The sequence below is a fragment of the Melanotaenia boesemani genome, chromosome 21, assembly GCF_017639745.1.
Source record: "Melanotaenia boesemani isolate fMelBoe1 chromosome 21, fMelBoe1.pri, whole genome shotgun sequence".
Taxonomy (NCBI): Eukaryota; Metazoa; Chordata; class Actinopteri; order Atheriniformes; family Melanotaeniidae; genus Melanotaenia; species Melanotaenia boesemani.
Genome location: NC_055702.1, coordinates 11,050,751 through 11,073,392, shown reverse-complemented (window position 1 = coordinate 11,073,392; position 22,642 = coordinate 11,050,751). Strand labels below are relative to the sequence as shown.

At 37.6% G+C, this 22,642-nt stretch overlaps 1 protein-coding gene across 1 annotated transcript in view; it reads right to left on the bottom strand.

The window, feature by feature from the left end:
* Window positions 1-22,148, bottom strand: part of cpxm2 (carboxypeptidase X (M14 family), member 2) — a 38,715-nt gene extending 16,567 nt beyond the window's left edge. The window contains exons 1-5 of the mRNA XM_041974371.1: window positions 22,044-22,148; window positions 14,966-15,447; window positions 12,156-12,257; window positions 5,329-5,438; window positions 2,710-2,849 (exon numbers count right to left, since the gene is read on the bottom strand). Coding sequence (XP_041830305.1) covers window positions 2,710-2,849; window positions 5,329-5,438; window positions 12,156-12,257; window positions 14,966-15,248 — 635 coding nt within the window. The 5' untranslated portion in view covers window positions 15,249-15,447; window positions 22,044-22,148. The remainder of the gene's footprint in view (window positions 1-2,709; window positions 2,850-5,328; window positions 5,439-12,155; window positions 12,258-14,965; window positions 15,448-22,043) is intronic.
* Between the last annotated feature and the right edge of the window lie 494 nt (window positions 22,149-22,642).

Sequence of the window (22,642 nt, the reverse complement as noted above, 5' to 3'; positions counted from 1 at the left end):
CGATGGACTGGCGACCTGTCCAGAGTGTACCCTGCCTCGCTTGCCTGCTAGTTTCTGGGATTGGTTCCAGCGTCCCCGTGACACTGAATTGGACTAAGCAGTACAAAAAATGATATTTTGTTACTAGTTAATTTCTCAAATAAGAATTTTATTACTGATCACATTGAACTACACAGCTCAAAAAAGGGGAACACATTATCATAACCATGTAACTCAAAGTCAGTCACACTTCTGGGATATCAATCTGTCCAGTTAGGAGGTAACATTGAGAATTTCACCTCCTGTTGTACAAATGGAACAGATAATAGATGGAAATTAGAGGCAATTAGGAAGACAACCCCAATAAAGGAATGGTCCTGCAGGTAGTGTTAAGACCATTTCTCTGTCTTCATCCTTTCAGGATAATTTTTGGCCCTAGAGGCAACATGAGGCGGTGTCTGGAACCCACAGAAGTTGCTCAGGTAGTGCAGCTCTTCCAGGATGGCACATCAATGTGCACTGTGGCAAGAAGGTTTGCTGTGTCTGTCAGCACAGTGTTGAGAGCATGGAGGAGAGACCAGGAGACAGGCCGGTATACTAGGAGATGTTACGGGGGGGCCGTAGGAGGACAAAAACCCAGGGGCAGGACTGCTATCTGCTCCTTTGTGCAAGGAGAAGCAGGAGGAGCACTGCCAAAACCCTACAAAATGACCTCCAGCAGGCTTGTTTCTGCTCAAACTCAATGAGGGTGGTATATCTGAAAGCCTCTTTTTGATTATATAGTTTCTGTGTATGTATGGCCATTACCAAATCATTGCTAAGTAAGTGGTTATGCAAGCAGTAAAGTAGTGTTGTTTAAACACACAGGTGATCATGCTGCAGCTGCTCAGCTCAACATGGACAACAAACACATCATACACACATAATATATTGTTAAGGTGAATCAGTGGAAGATGGTATTATTCAATAAATTACATAGATGTCATAGGAATTTAATATTATGTATGTGCAATATTTACAGACTACAAATGTTGGTAGTAAAGCAGTTACTAAAATGCAACTAAGTTCATTATAATCTGTTGAGAATGTAAATTTGATCTACTTGTTGTATCCGTTGTTATCCTCCTCTCATAGTTTTCAGTGCTGTAAAATCCAGTGTTATTTTAATAATGTACTGACCTTTTAAGAGATATGAAAGAATGAGGAGGTACTCAAATCAATCAAATCCATAAATCCTTAATCCTACAGTCAGAAGATCAGAAAAGACTTGTGAAAAGGGCAAATGCCAAGTGAAGGTTCAGCACCATCTGAGAAAGTTTGAAAAGCTTTTCTTGTTTATATTTGTGAGGTCCAATTTTCCCCATGGATTAAAAGGAAAATCCAAGAATCACTTTGGTTTCTGGAGCACTTCCCACTGTCTGTCTGTTTCCAGTGGTGCTTGTCTCGAAGTTATTTTGAAACTTGTGCCATGTATGTAATTAGATATTTGGCAGTTTGCTGTGCTTGGGTTTGAATTAGGGATGTTAATGATGTGGCTCCTTGCACGGAAAAGTTTGTTTTGACGACAGTGCCAGCTTCACAGACCCACTAGCATGGCTGTAGACTCTTATTTTCAGACAAATGGCATGATGTCAGCCTCTGGATGAATTCAGCTGGTGATTTCAGATTTCAGCATGAAAAATATATTACGCACATTTTCTTCTTCATATTTCATCTTATTTTACATTATTTTCCAGACTATAGTTACACAGCAAATAAACAAAGTAAAAAAAAAAACCCTAAATTTGCTGAGTAAAACATCCAATTATATTAAGCCAGCCCTTAAAAAGGTAATAAAGATGGGATTTATGGCTCTTTGGAGGGAGCCGGATCTTGAGGAGCCGTTACTTTCAAAGAGCCATTCAAAAAACTGGCTCGTTCTCACAATATCTTACAAAATTTCACAATACATACGAATGACAAAATATGTACCTATATACTGTAAAATCCACTATACAAGATTAAAAAATTATGGGAAAAATATAGATAAAAAGGGATAAACTTGAGCAGTCAGTGTAAATTCTAGTAAATATTTTGGATGGAACTCACAGCATTTGTTTCCGAACAATATTCTCTGCCCATAGATGCTTCACATGAATGGACCGTGTTGGACGTCAGACTTCTATGATGTCACAAATTTTATTTATTTTATTTTCATTTGACTCAACTGTATTACTTCTTATTTACTTATTTATTAATTTATTTATTCATTCAGTCTTTTATAGGTGGAGGGGGGGGGGGGGGGGGTTGGGCTTGGCATGTGTGTGTATACATGTGTGCGTGTGACTGTGTGAAAGATTTTATTGAGTGTTTGTAAAGGCTTGTTTAATTGAACAATGAGATATGAACTGAGATATGCATCAATGTTTTTAATCGTGTAAAGAGCTTTGTGTTGCCTATGTCATGAAAACGCTTTATAAATAAAGTTTGATTTGATTTGATGAAGGGAGTGTCAAAAATTTCTATATAAAAAGAATGGCTCACAAATGAATGGCTCACAGCTGTGAATCGGTTCCCATCGTTCATTTAAAAGAGTCGTTCAAAAGAATCGATTCGTTCACGAACGTCACATCTCTAAAAGGTAACACACTTGGCACAAAATCATTCAGCATTATCTTGGATGAGAAAATCCTCATCCTTACTGTGCAATCATCTGCAACTACTGTGCATGCCTGCAGGCATCCTACTCACGACCAGAGGGAGCTCCTGCCTTGTGTGATGACCCCGGTGAACTTTGTTAGCCTTCTGGCATCCACCTCAAGCCACTGCAGTGGGTCATCTCTCCCTGCACACCAGGCTCCATCGTACAGGTCATCTTCATAAAGGCCAGCCTGCAGGCCAAACAGTCATTTGAAGCAGAATGTCAAACCACTCATGCAGTCTATGTATGGTAAAGTGGTTTTAATTAAAGTCTTTTACAGTGCTGGCAATGGAGATGGTGAAAAATGTGAAACTAAGTATGACTGAACTGTCATGATGTTCTAAAATGTGCTGCCTATACAAGAATTGGCAAAGATAGATTAATCTGACTTCTGACATGAGAGAACTGCATGTCAAGTGTAGATAGACACAAGTTTGTGAAAACTAAATTGAATCTTGGTCCTTAAAAAGTGAAAATGAACTAAGAAAAAAGTAGCTGGGTTGTAAAACAGTTCACTTCTGTAAAACAGTCTTGAAAACACTGTTCTTTAAGGTCCATGTGACACATTTATTAATCCTTTTCCTTTTTTTCAGCTGCTAGATTTAATTATTACGCTTTTCTATACACAGCTTATTGTACTTAATACTTGATAAGAACATGATCTGGCAAGCTGGCAGGCTTCACTGGTTATCTTAATCATCCAAATTCAAACACTATAACATCAGAATCAGAATCAGATGCACTTCATTGATCCCAGAATGGGGAATTGTAGTGTTACAGCAGCATTAAGGAAAAAGAAAGAGGATCAGAATAAAATAAAACTGTGTGATTGAAAAATACCAAATACAGAGCAGATCTTACAAATATTCAGGTCAAAAACTGAAAAGAAAAAGAAAAGAAAAGAAAAAGAAAAATACTACAATTTACAATATACAATTTACAAATAAATTTCCAGTTAAAAAATGAACAACAAAAGTATGGGATTGTAAAATAAGGTACAGTGGTGGATGAAGAAATGAAAAGAAAAGGACACTGGGCTATACTGCACATGCTGAGTGCAGATAACCTCTTTATCATACATGTCAAGTCTGCTTGAAGTGCATTAGCCCTTTAAACATGGAACAACTAAGTGTTTAAAGATGTAAACACCAGCTCTTCATTACACATTGACATCTAAGAGATGGGTTAAAGGTGACTACGTAAATTTAAACTGGTTTCCTAAAATGGGTAGGAGGCAATTATCAAATTAACATTTTGCTGTTTTAAAATTATGGCATGTGTGTGTTCAGCGATGGGAGAGATTTGCAAACTGGTTCTGCTTAACCCTTTATTTTAAACTGGTTTAATGAGGGCCACCACTGTACAGCTATTTTCAGATTTCTGTAGAGATGCTGATCTGGGTTCAGGTCTAGACTATGGCCGGGTCACTGCAGGACTTTAACAGTATTTTACAAACCACATCTGTGCTTTTTGATTGCCTCCTTTTTGTTGAGATAGTGATTTAGATACTGGGCTTTATGAAACTTTGGATGCTGTAGAAATCTGTCCTCAGATCAGCTTCTTGAAAGAATCATTTTTCACAGGTCTAAAAAATTCTCTCATCATCATGTCTTGCTTTTTAAATTACCGCAAACCATCAACTATTAGACCTTGAAAATACAAGTGCCTCTCATCTTCATTGTGTCCAATGATTTGAATTAAGACAAAGTTGGCACCAATTAAGTTCTTAAAGCATTGTTATATTTCTGTCTTTGAGCTAAACCAATTCTATTTCCTGGTTTTGCTTTATCATTGTTGAGAACATTGTGTAGATTCTGTATGCAATTAATGTCGCAGTCATTAAAAATTTATAGCTTAATATCTATCTGGAAACTCTCTAAAATATTAGTTCATGTTTTTTCCTGATATTTTTTTATATCAAGATTCCAGAAATTAACTGTCGCTGCTACAAAAGTGTAAATAAACCAAAGTCACTGGAAACAGACCAGAACCAACAGATCCTTTCAGCATCTGGTCACTATGTATATCTCCTGACACAATCTCTGTCCTCCTATGAACCCTACAATTGCACACACATGGGTTCACACACCAGACAATATATCCTTTGTTCTTTTGCTTGGTGTGTCTTGACTGAATTAAGAGCATGTGTTTGCGTGTTTCATTAACTTTGCAGTTGGACTGGAGCAGCTCGGCTCGGAGAAGATGAGGTTTGGTGCAAACTTTCTGCAGAATAACACCCTCAAAGCTCAGCCTGCACTAACAGGAAATACCTCTTCTCCCAGATACCCACCTTTTTTATTAGGTCTGGTAACATGTCCCTGATTTGATGGCAACACCATTACTTTTGTTTTTTAGTTAGCATTGGAATATTGAAATACTGAATGTGGTAAGCTGAAACGAGATAATGTCCCCCAAACTGAGAATTAAAAAGCCAGTGTCATCTGACATCTTTTCAAGATGCTTAAATAGGAACTTAAATTGGTTCTGAAATTTAAGGATAGTGATTTCCCAATCATATTTCTTTTGTATTGCTGCTTTGTGGGGAAAAAAGACTTTAGAAAACATTTAATCTTCTAAGGAAAGGTGAGAGAGCCTAGGGTGTAATGCAAGCCTTGACATATCCTGTGAGCTTGGCCAAGCTACGCCAGCACTTTACATTCCTGTCTTACCTGAATGTTAAGGCGACCTCTGTGTGCACCAAGGCCATAGCGTTTCGTAGACGAAGCGTGAAGCTGGAAGTCATCAATCTTTAATGTCTCCAATCCCATGGGAGGGCATTCTGAGTAAGGAGAAAGACAAATTGCCCGGTGATGGTATTATTATGTATCATGAGTTGCATCATTCCAGAAGAGTTGCTCTGTGCACATTATATACAATAACTCCTGAGCATGCATTTGCTAATAGCTTGACTCAACAATAGCTTTTTTTGTTTAGCATTTTTTTTTCTTGTTTATTATGTCCTGTTATGTGTAAAGCAAGCACAAAGCAACTGCCTTCTATACTCTTTTAGATGACAGCTCTCCTGTAAGCTAATTTAAAATTAAAGTTAACAGTAAAGTTTTTGTGCATCCAGTGTCACGACTTACTCAATGTAATGCTGGAGCTCCATTTTTGAAAACATCAAACCTCAAAATTAAGCCAAGAGGAAGAAAATTTGCTTAATCAGATTGTTAATATGTGACGAAGCCTTTGATGTTTGAACTATGAATTTCATTTCAAAATGTGTCATGCATTAGTGGTGATTAATGACTGTAAACTGTGAATGCATGCTTTGTGTAGTTTTGCAAAGCACCTTTATCAAAGCCATCAAACCACAACCTGAATTCATTATTAAATATTTACATTTCAATTCTCCAGAAAGGAAGATGATAAGAAATCGCATCAAGTGTCAGGCAAGCTCCATTTTCTGCTTATGGCTAAATGTGGCTAAATAAATAGTGCATCACAATAAAACTTTTTTTCTTAGTTTAATAAAAAGTTTTTTTAGTTTAATAATGGACTTCATACATGATGAAAATCTTTGTATCTGAGATGTCCACAGGCTTAAAAAAAATAAGACAAGTTTAAGAAATGATTTTATCACAAAATCCTCAACATCTGTTTTATTATTATACATTTATTGAATTGGATGCCAGTCCAGTCACAGTTACCAGCTTGGCAACCACAGTCTGTAGATGAATTCATTTTAGAATTGCAGCCTGGGAAAGAGGTCCATTTTTTAAAAAGGTAAAAGCCCAAATTTTTTATATCTTGACTTTTATTCCAGTATGCGGTGATGCCCCAAAATGATGGATTCTATAACAATCACAATGCAAACTGGAGCCACCCTGCCTGATAAACTGCACACGTAAACTTTGTTTTGCATTTTATTAATTTTTTGCAGCAGGTTTTGCAATATACATTATGGAGTCTACATGGAACTTCTTTTTCCATCTCACCTTACTGATGCATCATTGAACTTGGAATCCTGGAAATGTGCAAGCTAACACCTTGAAGTTTTGTCTTGTGGCAGGATGGATTATCATGCTACAGATGGTCACTGCTAGAAGGGAATACTGTTTTCATGAAGGATTGTATGTAGTCTGCTACAATGTTTAGTGTCAGAGTGTCATCCCCATAAATCTAAGCTCCTTGGGTTTCTCGATGCCACATTGCCTGGTGCATCATCAAACTGCATCTGCTATATCTTCTTTTCTTGTTTCCTGCTGCTATCTCCTCCCTAGTCAAAGAGACTAACACATATCGGCTGGTACAGAGCTCCATGTTTAGCTTCTTCTTGACAAAGAGCTACCTTAATACAGGGGGCAGCATGAGATACATGCAATACAGAAGATTTTTGCACATGCTAGGAAGCACCGATCCTAAAATGAATGCTACTGCTAAAGGCATGTTAGTGGCATCTTCACATTTTTACATAATTTGTGCTGCTTGATACCAGTAGTCCAATATTGTGATGCACATCAGAGAAGGTTTAAACTTGGGAAAAAGGAATTAAAAAAAAATAAATTAGTGGGTTTATTCCATATATCCTACAGTACCTCAATTTCAACACTTTTCTGTTCACTTCCTGCATAATGTATTCAACCTCTTCACAGGTGCAACAACAATAATAATAGCGTCACTTTACATTTCAGTGGTTTTAATACCATGGCTGATCAGAGCACAACTGGTCCTATGATTAGTAAAGAATGAATAAATACCTATGAAAATAGAGCATATGCATAAGATCCATAGGGAGTATTTGTTCCTTTATGTCTGTGCTCATTCTTTAAGTTTTTCCTCTATCTATACTTCATCACTCTCATTTTTTCATGCTGTCAAACTCACCTCACTCACCAATTCTTAAATCACCAATGGTAAGAAATGATCTTTCTGCTTGTTTCTTTTCAGACTGTAGCTCAAATTTAAATTTATTTTCTGCTCTATTCTTGTCCCTCCAGATGGATTTTTGCAGTCCACTTCATGCTCATCTCTGACTCTGTAAACCCTGAGAAGTCTTGCAGAAATCTGTACCTTTTACTTCTGTTCATCCGCTATCAGTGTCCAGATTCCAAGAGGTACTGTCTTGTTCCTTCATTCCTTTATTTATACCCCCACTCCACCACATTGATTTATTAGCATCTATCTACCAAAGAAAAATTGTATATAGCCTTGATTGAACATTGCTTGTCTCTCAAGACCCAAAACTGATTTCTTGTGCATAAATAAACTTAAACCCATTCTTTCAATTCTCTCCATAATGACCTACAGATACCTGAGATGGACACAGTGACAGCTGTCTGTGTAACTCCATGGGGTTGTGATGAGTGCTGGAGAAAGGGAATAAGGCCTGTTGATATGTTGTACAGCTACAAGTTTAGTCATGTAGAAATGCACGCGTTCTACTTGTTTCAATATAAACATAGGCTATAATTCCTTTGGCAGCTTTGGTTTTTACTGCAAATATAATAAACTGATTCTTTACTGCGTCAAACTGTCAGATGTTCAAACACAACTTGACGTAGTTGAAGTTATTTGTTATTAACAACTTTTAATCAGAATTTAATTTTATGTCTAAGTGACAAGAGATGATGGTGTAGATAATTAACAGCCCAAATCTGTTATATTGACTAGCCTTGCATGCTATTATTTCCATTATATATTTATTGGTAGTATTAATGATTAGCAGCCGTTAGAATGAATGGTTGCAAAAGTTTCAGCTGCATTCAAGACACGATGTTTATTGGGGTGGGGGGGGACGCTTGCTAAACATAGTCTTTAAAAAAGAAAAGCTGCAGATCTCTAAGATATGTTTTTGTTTTGTTTTGTTTGTTTTTTTCATGCTGAATGGATTTGCATTTTGTTTGAACAAATGCCCGTATTTAAGTGATTGCAGAAACTGAGCTGAAAGGGGCTCTTTGTGTAAGTTTCTCTCATCTTTTTACACTACGGTGAATGTCATCCATTAAGAGCTAAATGGGCAAATCAAACCTGACATCTGAAATCTCCACTGCTCAAAGGCTCTTTCGGTTAGATCAAGCTGGACCACAGCAATGGAACATCAGAGGAAGAATTTCCGATTGGGCACCAGTCTGTTTGTACATGCACCATATGCAGCACATGGCCCTGTCACAAAGCCAGGATCACCTTCACAAATGAATACCCAGAGGTGTAAAAGCTACAAAGAAGATAAAATCAAATTTCTTAAAAAATACATTGGATGTGGATTTGCTTTTCCATAGGTTTTGAGGTACATTTGTGCTCCATAAAGAAGAAAGGCATTGTATTACAGCTTTATCTGCATGATACTTTGATTTAAGGAGAAGTTGCAGCTGCAAAAAGATAAGCATTCAAAATGCACAAACAATAAAGATAATGTATGTGTGGAGCATATAGTAAATATAATTTAAGACAAAAGTGCCTTCTCCTTTAAAACTGATGGAAAAAGTTGAAAAGTCACTGGTGAGCCCAGTTAAAGTTGTATTAACAGTAAGCTTATATGTCAACAAAACATGTGTTGCTGAACTTATGACCCCTAATAAAATAAAGTTTGATTTGATTTGATTTATGCCCACATGTACAATCATATTAGACTGCTACTCTGAGTCCACAAGTTTTTTAACTGTTACAGAATATATGATACCGTTTCAGCAGCCCAATGGATCAATGGATCAAAGTTAGGAGGAGAGAACAGATGGGTGCCTGCCATGTTGCAAAGCCTTAAATCATTATCACCATCTGCATGCAATCCAAGAGGACCCTCACAAGAGCACAGCATATGGATTCAACAATAATGTGCTATAGAACTGATAAAAAACAGACAGTTGTGTCCTTGTATGATGCTCTCTAGGCCAATTGCCATGTCATTGCAGTTCTGGAGTCAAAATTTAGTCAGGCTCTGCAGATCACAAATTCTTTTTCAGTATTGAAATACTTAACAAGCAGGATTTATTCCTTTTGTGATGTTTACGTAGTGAAAAATTCAAAACAAAAGTTTTGCAGCTTTTAATCTAACACATGGCAAATTTCTGAGCACAGGGAAGTAAATAAAAGCAGCACTGTGTAAACCATAAATAAAACAAAGCAGAGATCAGATTGTCAAATAAAACCATAAGGCCCAGGTCAGGTCATAGAGTCAAAGGTCTCATTGTCTTATCTAGAAAACATATATCTATTCTCAAAAGAGATTCTAAACAACCCTGAAAATTAAAATATAAAATGGCAGTGATGAAAATGACAACAAAGCAATATGACAGAAAGCCAAATAAAGATAGAAGACAGGCAGAATGAAACTCACAATGAATTAAACTTAAAGGAAAGGTTGATTACCACAAAGAGAAACAAAATGACCAAAATGAACCTGAGAGCCAAAATGATGCACAAAATGACAAAGAGGTTGACAAGAACACCACAGACATAGAATAGTTTCCAGTTACATCCCTTAGCATCCCTGCTAATATTTAAGATCACATTTTAAGAACTGGTGCATCAGCTTCATTGTCCTAATTTAAACCTCTGATCATGAGGATAAAAATCATGCTTAGTGATGCGCACCGGGGGTAGGTGTGTGTGTCTGTGTGTGTGTGTGTGTGTGTGTGTGGTGGGGTGGGGCGGGGGTATTTTTTGCCAAATGATACACTGTAATGTCAGCTTAATGACTTGGGACTAAAATCTGTATTTTTTGTGTGATGATGGTGGTTTTAATGTTGGGTGATAACCCGGCTCTGCAGCATTTTCTGTTCAGGCTCAGCTCCTATTGTTTATAACAAGCAGCATCCTTTCACTGATACATTTCATGATCTAAGACAGCAGAATCAGATTTGTAATGTCCAAGGACAAACTGACAGATTATCAATAATTCACAAATCAAGTCAGTGAATTTAGACCTTAATCACTAAACATAATAAAATGACATCTCAAACCATATTTTCATCTGTTAGCAGCAACCCAAATCAAAGAGTCAACGTTTTTTTTTACTACTTTTGATATCAGCTGATCAAATAAAATTAAATAAAAAAATATATTTGTTTCTTATTCTACAAAAGAAGCTTTACAACCACAATAGAAAAGAAACTGTGGGCTGTGCATCATGTTATCTAGGAACCGTGCATTCAGCTGGTATTTCAGAATAAGACATTATTTTTTCCTGATTTGCAAACAATCTGCTGCTGATATATTTAACACAGATTAGACAGTTAAGTTCACATATCAGAAAATATTGAACAATAAAATTAATTTCACTTTTATTTGGTTTGAAATCAAAGTCATCTCTACATTATTATGACAGCTGAATGCACTTCTTGAAAATGAAGTGGCAATGAATGTCCTTTGGTCGGTGTGTTTTGAGCAGAATTGCATTAAAAGAAAAAGAATTTCACTGCTCAGAGTGCGAGACTCTACACTTGATTAACATCTCTGCAACTTTGCAGAGCATATGTGGGATATTTGAAAAACAACTAGTTTCAACAAATTTCTGTTACATCTGATGGTCATTATGTTGAGACATCTGCTGATTCCAAATCCCTATTGGTTTTACAGCCGTTGTCCCCCCCACCCCACGCATCCATTTAATGAACTTCCTATTGTTTTGATATGTGCACGTGGCAGCCAGTCAAATCTGCTAGACCTTCGAGAAAAGCCTTGAATGAGTTTGGAGCCGGAACGATCGTAAAACTTTACCAATGAAGCTCTTGATTTATAGGGAATATGTGTCTTTACTGTTTTAAAGACCTTATACATCAGCTGCTACCAATATCCAGTAAAACAAAATCAGAAAACAGATCAATGTTGAGTGAGAGTTTTAGTCAAGAAAACATGGCTTTGTCTGTCTGAGCCACCTCTTGCCAGTGAGTGTCACTTGATCCAGGCATGCCACTGAGCACTCCTCTATTTTCCAACCCACAAGTTTATTTAACTTTTTGATCTTATTACCCAACACCAAATTAAAGATGGCAGCCATTCACCCTGTTTTATAGAGGTTCCTTACAGTTGCTCAAACATAAAAATGTTAATTTATTGCTGGTCATCATAACCATTTCTCAATTCTCAGCAATATGAAACGCAGCTCCGTAAGATCTCTCTTTTAAAGTATTTTTTTAAGTTTGATTTGGTTAATGTCTGTTCATTCTGAAGAGAGACAGTCTCAGGTCAAACTACATTCACTTTGCACGCTCAGTAAAGAATGTTTAATCAACATTTGACGTGCAAGAAAAGCTACTGAGGCATCCTGGCTTTAGTTAAATAAATATACTGTGATCCATGGAAACCTAACACAATGCCTCACAGACTTTTGCAAGTATCATCTTGTAATGCCAAACCTTTCCTCTGAGGGAAAATATGCTTTCTGAACACTCCTGCCCTTTCCAAAATATTTGTCATCTCTGAGAGAGTTTGTGTCTTTTTTCCCATCTTAACAGCTTCTGTGGAGTTGGAGAAAGGATCCATGCACATTGGAGGAAAGATTCATTTTTATTAGATCATTAAGTTCCCAAGTGAGAGATCTCGGTTTTTCACTCACCTTCTTTTATCAAGCTGTATTGTCTGTCTCCTTCAGAGATGATGTTAGAATTCTTAACCATGCTCTTCTTGCTTTTCTCTGCCTTTTTGTTGGGTGCTTTCCCTAAGTGTGGAAATGACATTTGGTCAAGAAAAGAATTTTAAATATACAATATTACTAGGCTGACACAGAAGCATTCAAAATTACTGACTCAGTCGATCTCATCTAGTCAAACGCTGTTAAAAAAAGAGGTGGTCCCAACTTTTGTTTTTTTTTTTCGACCTGATTAATTTAGTTAAATTCTGGTTAAAAATCTTTAATTTATTTAGATATCATGTATGAAATGATTCCCTCTAGGCTCAAATCAATCATGACAACTTTCTGTATATGAAGGAGGATAGTCACATTCCAGGGATTAAAGATAGGAGCGAGGCTTGTGCTTTGTATTAGACAAAGTCTAAAGTCAAGAAAGGCCCTACATGACAACAACTTCTCTCACATCTGAAAGTCTTTATCTTTGTCTTATTATGAGGACAGGTTAAATCCTTCAAACCTCTCTGCAGATGTGGTTCAGCATAATGGATTTAGACCATGCCGACATATGGTCAATGATATATTGGTGCAAAACAGACACCACATGAGGATGCGAAGGTGATCCAAACAAACCTAAGTAAATGTTAATAATATTCTATTTATGTCAAACCCTCTAAGCAGTAAATGCATGAATATTTTACCATGTATGAATCATTGTTTTAGAGAGACATATAAAGGTTTCTCTTTTAGTTCCTTCTACATTTTCCGCCATATCTGCATTCACACTGTCTGTGCATAGTTGTTCCACATTATGGTTGCAGTGAACATACTTTTTTCCTTTGTAAGATCAGAAGAAATACTAATGCCTCCCTGCATTTATTGAAAAATGTCTCTATTATCATTCTATGCCGGAAAATCTTTGAGAAAATCAAATCATTGGCCTCAAGATAAAACAGGAATACAGTATATGCCACAACCACATATCTTTGTGGTTGCAGTGATGTTTTAGTTTGCTGCACTTGTAAAATCCATAAAATATATATGAATGTGTTTTGGTTTTGTTAGTTTGTTTGTTTGGTTGTTTTTTGTTTTTTTTGTTTTTTTGTTAAATAATGCATGCTAATTTTAAAAACAATGCCAGAAAAAAGTCTAAAAAACTGTTGGGACAGGAGCTCAATCCCTCAAAATATAAGGTGTTACTCCAGAAAACAGATTCCCAGTGCTTTTTACACAATATTTTTTTGGTCATTAGAAGCTAGAATGTGTACAATTTGCCACCATACTTGCAAGAGGTTGGTTATTTAAACCAATAAGTTACTCAAGCAACCTACTAAAAATACTTCTAGCTTGTAAGCTCTTTTGTACCCCTATCTCTTCGCCCCTCCATCATCTTAACCAGGACTCAGAAACTGCTCTCAATTTAAGAAAAACAAAGGATGTCTCAATTCCAAAAATGCACCTGGAGAAGCAAAGACTGTGGAGGCCTGGTGGAGGAAAGAAAACCAATGGTACATCCTTGGCACAACTTTATTTGTAAAGTAAATGTATAAAAGGGTTATGTCACATGATGTTGAACGAATATTAATAAATTAATAGTTGAATACTCTTCTGGTAGATATAATACAACAAGGCAGTAAGAAAATATAAAACAATTAAGATTTTTTTTTATGAGGTTTGCTTGAAATGAAAGCTCTAATAAGAATGGTAAAGATGTTGAATTTTATTTAAAAGCTGTTACCTCAACTCCCCTTTCCTCATCCACTTGCATTCAAAGGGGAAGAGTGGATATGAGGGGAGGGGTTGAGCATATCAAATCAGAGAATCAGGATGCCCAGTTATATCAGCCACTATTTTCTCTCCCTGTCTACCATAATTTGTCAGCTATTTCTAAATCTGTCACATTTTTTTTAAAACAGATGCCTGATTTATCCTTAACTTGATGAGATCAGTAAAAGAAAAAAAAATGTGTCCTGCATAACTGAAATTATAAGCTGAAGGATGCTAAACTGCTCAGAAGCACCAAGGCAAATTCTATCTTAAAACTTATTTGGGGACAAAAAGCTTTGACATCTGTAATCTTAACTGCCATTATCCTCCTTCTATAGTCCTACCTGCATTCAGCCTGCAGAAACATGTGAAGCCAGATGCCTGAAACATGAGGTCACTGTCTACACAGCTGCTCAATCTGCCACCAAACAGCAGAAACCCTCACACCCCCTACTGTTCTCCAATCATCCAACTGTATTTCAAACATACCCACAAACCTGCCACTGCCTAAGCTGAGACTCCTATAGAGAAGAAGAGATCTGTGCTGCATATTCCCACATGGACCACAGTGGGACAGCACTGCATGAATTTCACATGTGCTCCAGCACCTCTTTCTCACGTTTGCAGAGCAAGAAGCTTTTAATCTTCCTGTAGTGCAGAATCCAAGCAGAAACATTACTCTGGTCTGTGCATGCTGTAATGTGAGATGGAGGACTCCTCAGAAGGTCATTTTTTTGCATATATCCATCAGGATGGGGAGTTAATTTAGATGTGTCTTTGCAGCTTTCATCCATCATCATTTTGTAGGAAATCCTTCCATTTTTCACTTCCACTGATACAATATGTTATACTAGCAAGTTTTAATTTTAAGTGTAATGTTTGTTGTATTGTTAAAAGCATTAGCATTCTTCTTTAGTCATGCAATCATGCTATTTATATTGAAGATAGCCCTCAAACACCTGCTTTAAAATATACAATTGTTTATCCTCTATCTACCTGCCTATTTTCTGAGAAAATAACCATGCCTTTACCTGATTTTGTTTCAGCTGCGGTTTTATCTGTCTTCTTGTTGCTTTCTGCCTTTCTTTTGGGCATTTTTGCTGTCGGGTTTTGTCTTGGACGTTCATCCCGATGAGCTATCGAGGAAATTGGTTTCTCCAACACTTGAACCTGATTGTACTGTTCTCTTGTCAGCAGCTCCTGTATGTAGTAATCCTCATCCTCTCCTACAGAGCCAAGGCTCAGGTCTGCAAACCACAGAAGGAGTCCCAGTACAGCCAGGGGGGTCATAAGGGTGAGGCACTGCCTTGTCATGGCCTGGGGGAGGATTATCTCCAGCTAAAAGTGCCGATGCCGTCTCCAGAGGAGCCTGCTGCTGCTGCTGGGCTGTGTCCCATCAACTGCTCGCCTTCCTCTCCCTTCCCACTCCAAGACAAAGAGTTCACAAAGTTCTTAAAGCACTCCAAGTTACTGACGGAAGCAGTGGAGCCAGAGGGTCCATGGACGCTTCAGTCTGGGAAAAATGCAGCAAGGGAGAGAGAAATAAAGAGAGCAGGAGATGAGGGAGCAGAGAGGAAGGAGGAAGGAGAAAGAGAGACAGGTGACTCAAACTAAAATCTTTTCTTTATTCTTTTCTCTTAAAAATCTAATCCACCCAGGCAGCTGACACATTACACATTCATTTCATTGGTCTGGTAGAGGTGAATGAGTAATAGAATCATCAAGTGACACATTCAGGATCTGCTTTAATCTTCATCTCCTCCCACTTTGTCTGGGATGAAAGCTGCTTTCACCAGATGAAGATCTCCTCCTTCATAGAGGGCAAGCAACTTGGACGCTTAAATAGATCTTGCATCTCATTTCTTTAAAAGAAAGGCAGAAGGAAGTATCCTGTCAATGGAGTAGTATGTTAAAAATCTAAAGTGGGATAAAATATGCATTTGCAACCAGCCGTAGCAGTCACATCCCTTTTAAGGTTAAATAAAATGTCATGTTGGATGGTCATATATTTATCAAAGCACATTTATTGGGTGTAACAAATACTAAATAAAATCCTGTGCTGAACTTGTTGCTCCGACTCAGGCTGCCTTGTTTTCTGAGAATGTTCCTGTACAGTCAATACATTTGAGGATTCTACAGTAATTTGCACATTAACAAGCAGCTGAAATTTAACCAAACAAACTGTCCGTGGAGCAACCAGGCATGTTCCAACACAGAGATGGAGCGTTGCCCTGTATGTCACTGCTCATCACATCAGCAGTGTCTGTTCCTCATAAAGCTTTTCCTTTCTTTTTTTTTCCTTTCCCTCTTTCATACAGGCATATGGGAATGCAGCAGCCTTATTCTGCATAGAAGACAGAAACAAAGCCAAAAGCAAGCTTTAAACTCACACATTCCTGATTAAACCAATATTCAAAACATTTTCTTTGAGTCAAAACTTGAAGATGCCACTGACTAAAGTTTAATTACAAGTCTCCCTCTGTGTTATTTCTGGTATTTAAAAAGAATGTGGAGTTACTGCTAAGGGAAGAAATGTCAAGCCTTGGGCATGAAAGATTTAATCATCTGGAGTGGGGGATCCAGTGAGTCCTTGCACAACTTAAAAGCGCAGTTCCTGACATTTCATCAACGTCAGGCAAGACAAACCAAGACAAATATAATAATCCCTTAACAAACCTAGTTGCCTGCACGGATGCTACCCATTAAATGCATTGGTTCATTACATGTAACTGAAGCAGGTGGACAGAGCATACAGACAAGTCAGGAAAGGTTGCATGGAAATCCAACTTACACCCATGACAGAGCAGCTGCATAGAGGCAAAAGGGGGCTGACACTGCAGGCTAATCACTGAGGAACAGGAACCGGAGTGGGTGGACAGCTCAAGGCTGGCAGGCTCTGTGTTCTGCTGGCGCAATCCTTTGCCAACAAGGCAGGCACTTGCAATTCGCCCACTCCTCATCTAGACTACACCCATCCTGAACTGTCTGAGAGAATGAAGAAACAGAAGGAGGAATAAGAAGAAGGCAGCCACAAAGGACTGTGAGATTTTACCGTAAGCAGAAGGACTCTGAGACATTACACATTTTCCCCTGCAGCCCCAACTCAGCAGTTTAAGATGTCAAATGCACAGACACACCGTGGCCATGATGCCTTGTGGACAGCTCTACAGTATAGAGGAATTATAAAAAATATAATAAAAAGTACAAAAAGTTAAAACTGGTTCTTTCATATCAATAACCCCCTTTGCTATTTAGCCCTTAAAAAAAGCCCTGGTGCAATCGTTTCCATTCAGAAGTCACACAATTAATATAAGTCCACCTTGGTCCTGTCTCAGTTTTGGTCTCAGTCAGCAAAACTAATCAAGATGCATCAACCAGCTACGGTGCATGCCCTCCCCCTGTCTCTGGCTTCCTTCTACAATCCAAAAACATGCACAGCAGATGAAAATGATTATTCTAAATTGACCCTATAGTGCATATGAGTGTACAAAGTTGCTTGTTTCATTTGTCTCTGTGTTGGCCCTGTGATGAACTGGCAAACTTTCCAGACTGTCCTCCTTCTCTAACCTCAAAGCATCTAGGATAGGCTCTTGCAAAGAGGCATGGCCACCTACCCAGCTTATGGAACTAATTTTTCCCCCACTCTGTCTTTATTTAAATGCTATGTGCCACTTGAAACATGGTTTTCACAGAATAAGTGAGTTTAGAAAAAGTTAGCAACTGCTGACATGTATCAAAGCATGGGATGAGCTTCTAATTTTGCTGCCTGGAAAAGCCAGATAACCATAGTAAAACACCTGTCATAGTCCGAACAAGGCACGTTAAACAGCTGCTTTTGGGGTTCTAATAAAAGCAGCCTGAGCGAAGGATGTTTTGACAATACCTGTCTTTCTAAGTGATGAACACCTAACTTGAAGAGTGATGCCTCCTTCCTCCCTGCATAATATTTTATAGAGAAAAATCCCTGTCTGAATTCTCATTAATTGAATGACAGTGCCTGGAGTAACAATTTAGTGGCTCAGTGGCAAATACCTCCCTGCTGCTGCTTTCTTATCTTGTAACTTATAGGTGGAAGTAACTTCAATAATCTGGGGGTGTAAAGAATAATGCACAACAATACTGTATTGTTCAGGAGGAAAAGCAAGGCAGCAATGTTTTCCATGATAAACAACATGCAGAGATTATTGTCCCAAATATTGGGAAACAGAGAAGTGTCTCACTCTGCTTCAGTCACAACATCAAATGAATAAAAGTTGGTAATGAGCCCACACAGCCCTTAAATTGTTTTTGCAGGAGGAGAGAATCTGATTAATGTGTAACAGCACACAGCGTGCACACATACACATACAAAAACCCATGCAAATGCATCTTGTGTTTATCTATTAAGCAGAAACTTTAGAACGCGTGTAGCCGGATGGTGGACAAAAATTCAAATGAAAATTTATATTAAGAGTTCATTGAGGACAAATAGGCCTGCTTTGCTCGACTTTGTCTTTATTTATATACAAAGAAAGGACAAATTTCTGCAAAATTATTGCAAACTGGCCTATAGAGTGATAGTTCAGAGCAAGACAAGTATGAAAACAAAACATGCTATTTAAATCTCTATTCACCTCTAACTTATTTAGCAGTGCTTCTTTATTAGCCCAAATTGTATGCAAAGAATAAGTACAGTAGAGTCACTGTTCCTCTAGTATAATTAGGGCTTTAAAAGACATTTCAGTGTGTTATATTTCATCCACCAAAAACTCCAGCTTTTTATGTTTTTAAACTATGTGATTTATTTCTGTGTGGCTTCATGTGTATGTACTTCTAAAATGGTTCAATTGAGCTGTGAACATGAGAAATAGGTAACAAACGGGTGTTGGATCCTGGCACAATTTCTCTTGTGTCCATGGAAACTGTGTGAAATGTGGCGATAGTCAATTCGCTAGACCAACACACACACAGAGTAGTACACATTGAGACTTGAGGTCTATATCAGTTTATGTTTTCATGGTTTCCTTCTTGGAGTTCAGTCTGTTTCACCAGTCAAGATGTTTTAAGATATTTCAAGTGCTGTTATTATAGTCAGTAAAGCCAGTATGAAACTTGATTAAGGTAGTAGGATTGCATCAGAATAACGGTATTTTTATGGTTTTTTAATGCTCTCCCCTTCTCCATGCCACAAAGTATAGTCATGAGGAGGTTGCAGGGAAAGAGTCAAGGGATGAGCAAGGGTGGTCATGGCTACCACCCATATAAATTTGACCATTTCTCTGGCCACCCCACACAACCAAAAATTAAGTCCAGCAAAATGGTTATTCATGAGTTTCATCAGATTTCATCAAGTAGTTGATCTTGTAGTTGATGTTTTCCACACTTTTTTCATGCAAATGGAAACCAAAAATATTAAGTCTTATAGCATTTTCTGAACTATGATGAAAAAATTTGAATCTGCTTTAAAAGGTCAAAAACTCAGCGTTTGGAGACCAAAGGAGTTTTATAGGTTTTACTCATAAGGGTCAAATGCATAGCTTGATGCATCTACCTTTTAAACCTGTACTTAACATGTGTTTCCAGTGGATGCTTATATTAAAACTGTCAGTGGTGACACCTTAACTTGAAGCAGGGGTTTCCGTTCTGAGGAGCTAAATGCAATGCCAAATATCACAGGGGGTAAATGGGATCTTCATGCCAGAGGTACATATAAATGGTTCACATTATAAAAGGACATGCTTTTGCACTTTGACTGACCATATATTCAGCAATATATGCAGTATGCAAGTAAAAATGCAGGGAACAACTGCCATGAAAGAGATATTCTCATCACTTTTCTGGCATAAGATGTGAGGTGACAAAGCTCCCAGCTAATTGCTGGAGTTGTAATATAAATGTAACACACATGTAAAGGGGTTAGATTTTTGGAAATTATTATTAAAATCTAGACACTATTTGTTACCAGTTGTTCAGTATAACAATTTTCCAACTCAACAATAAGGTAGCATCCTTAAAGACTAGTCAAAGTTTTGCCACAAATTACTACATACTGAAATACATGAAAAGTCATGTTGGGTTTTATTTCCAATGCATGTTTACAGGGAGTTTGGCATGAAATTTGGTTGTGTATCTGGAAATGGCCAGTATTACCACAAAGACGACAACCTAAGGTGCCTAACAAGCAGTTCATCTAGGGGTCTTAGGTAGTCTTTCTGTCCTTAGTTCATATATATTTACAAGTTTGATTTACCTACCTGCCCATTTTCTCAGTGCCCTAAAAGCAATTATGTTCAGATGCTTCAGGCTAGTTGTTTCTAGAAGGGAAATAATTATTTTCCCAGCTCTGAAGTACAAAGTTAAAAATGAGCTGATAAACATAGTTAAGCTTTTAAAATATTAACTTGGCAGACCTAGTGCTGTACAAAACAGAGATAGGCCTATAAATGAACAGTGACTATTACTTAAGTTCATCAGATGGCACAGCCAGTACTTAGATCTGCTGAATGTGTAATTGCGCTACACTTTGCTAACAGGGTCTCCATGTCAACTTAAAAGGTGATAATAGTGTGTGTCAGTGTTGTTCACACCTTGTTTCTGCTGTCTTCCAATGCCATTAACTCTCTTAACTCAGCTATTTTAAAAGATAAAAGCACTGACCGTAGGTCATAAATCTACAAAAGTTACTTTTATTATATTTAAAAAAAAACAAAAAAACTGTTTCATAGTGGAATGTGAATAAAAACTCTACAATAAGCACAATAATTTGCCAACTGGGAGAAAATGTTCTTTGGGCATCTGTTTTTTACTCTTCCAACTCTTCCTTGCTTTTATGGTTTTCTTCTTTCGGCAGTGACCCTGTCCAGTGACAACTTTATTGTAGGATCCCTGCAGAAACTATTACATATGACTCCATACACAAACGTGCATTCATATATCATCTTTTAATCCTATGTAGGCTGTTCAAAATTATTTCTAATGTATTTATCATTCACACATGCACAGTATAAACTCATACAACAGTATATGTTGCTGAGTACAGCGTATTCAATCTTAGGCCTTGTAAGACAAGAGATTGAAACCAGTCTGCATTCTGTGAGTAACATGACAAATCTTTACTAAAACATTTTGGTCCTCGCCTGATTAGGTTTAGACAAAAACAATTCTATGGTAAAGTTAGAAAACAGACATGGTTTCAGCTAAAATCCATGCTTTTTTCAATGCACATGTCACCTTCATTTATGCTATTTTTACAGATTGCCATGGTTACATGTAAAATCAACATGCCACGAAGAAACTTAATCATCTCCTGATTGGCTTTGGGCTGTAACATCTACTGGGCAAGGTTAGAAAGGAGTGATAATTACTGCAAAAATACATTCTTCTTACAATGCATCTATCAAAATCAGGGCATTTTTATCCTTCACATGCAATTTCTCTCAGCCATTGGCATTTATGGCCACTGGTTGGGGAAAAGTCGTATTCACCCCACCAATCATTCAAGTGAAATTTAACCTCTCTAGGATCTAACCCATGCTCTTTTCAGTTATGGAAAATATATTAATATTTATTGTGTACCAGACAAAAGATCATCGCCTGTGTGACCGCTAGTGAAAATTCACTTTACCTACAGTATTTGTAATACATTTTGGTTTGACAACAAGATGGCCTGCATCCCAGGGAGTTTCAGCACCACCGCCCTCAGCTTCCTCCCTTTAAATGCTCTCTTCCTGGACACCTGTGTTTCTAATTCTAAACACACACTCAGCCACAATTGAGATGGGCTCCATCTGGGTGGGATCAAACATGCTAGATGTTCTTATCAACGAACAGCTTTGAATTTGAATGACAAGATTATTTTGATAGAAGAAGGAATTGGCATATGGGCATGGCAAAATATGTAAACAAAATTAGGGAAATTCCAGCCTTGGTGTGTTGCCAAGCTGTTTCCTTGTTGTAAAAGCTTTTACTGTACTAGCCCCATGTTGTCTCAGGAAATTAAAACTCTTCATGAAAGACCTTGTTTACACATTAATTACATAATAAAAAAAAAAAGGTGACAAAGCTCTTAAACAGCACAGTTTTCCTCGGCACACCATTAAGGATTCGATAAAGAAACAGAATTAAGGTTACTGGCAGTGAAGAAATAAAGCTATGTCCTATATGGACACTGTGAAAGGACATCTGCAGGTTTACTGCTTGGAGGAGATGGTCCGCCCAGCCACAGATGTAGCCACATTAGAATTCTGTCCCTGTTCTGAAATGTTGGCTAGAGTCTGAGGTGGGAGCTAATGCAGAGCAATGACCCTGGATGCATTGAACTTTGTTAAACAGTGACACGACTGCAAGGACATAAGAGGCCTGAGAGGACAAAAACAAAACAAAAAACATCTGGTATTGCAACTTTCTCCACTGTTAAGAAATGAGAGATGACTGGAAAAAGGACCATCACAACTAACAGAAAAAATAAAAATGCATGACTCTACAGTGAAACTAAGACATACAAACTGTATAACCTCTTAACTGCGCTTAGTGGACTGTGTAGAAATACACAAGACAGTGATAGCAGGTTTTACCAGGGACCATTTCTTTTTCTACAGCATGTGTCCAAAACAGATAAAAACAGCATAGCATAGCTCTGTATATCACAAACAGATGTTTTCGGCTCAGTCCATCCAACAAATATTAGGACAAAGAACAGAACAGGACTTGAAGGACTCTTCTGTTTAATA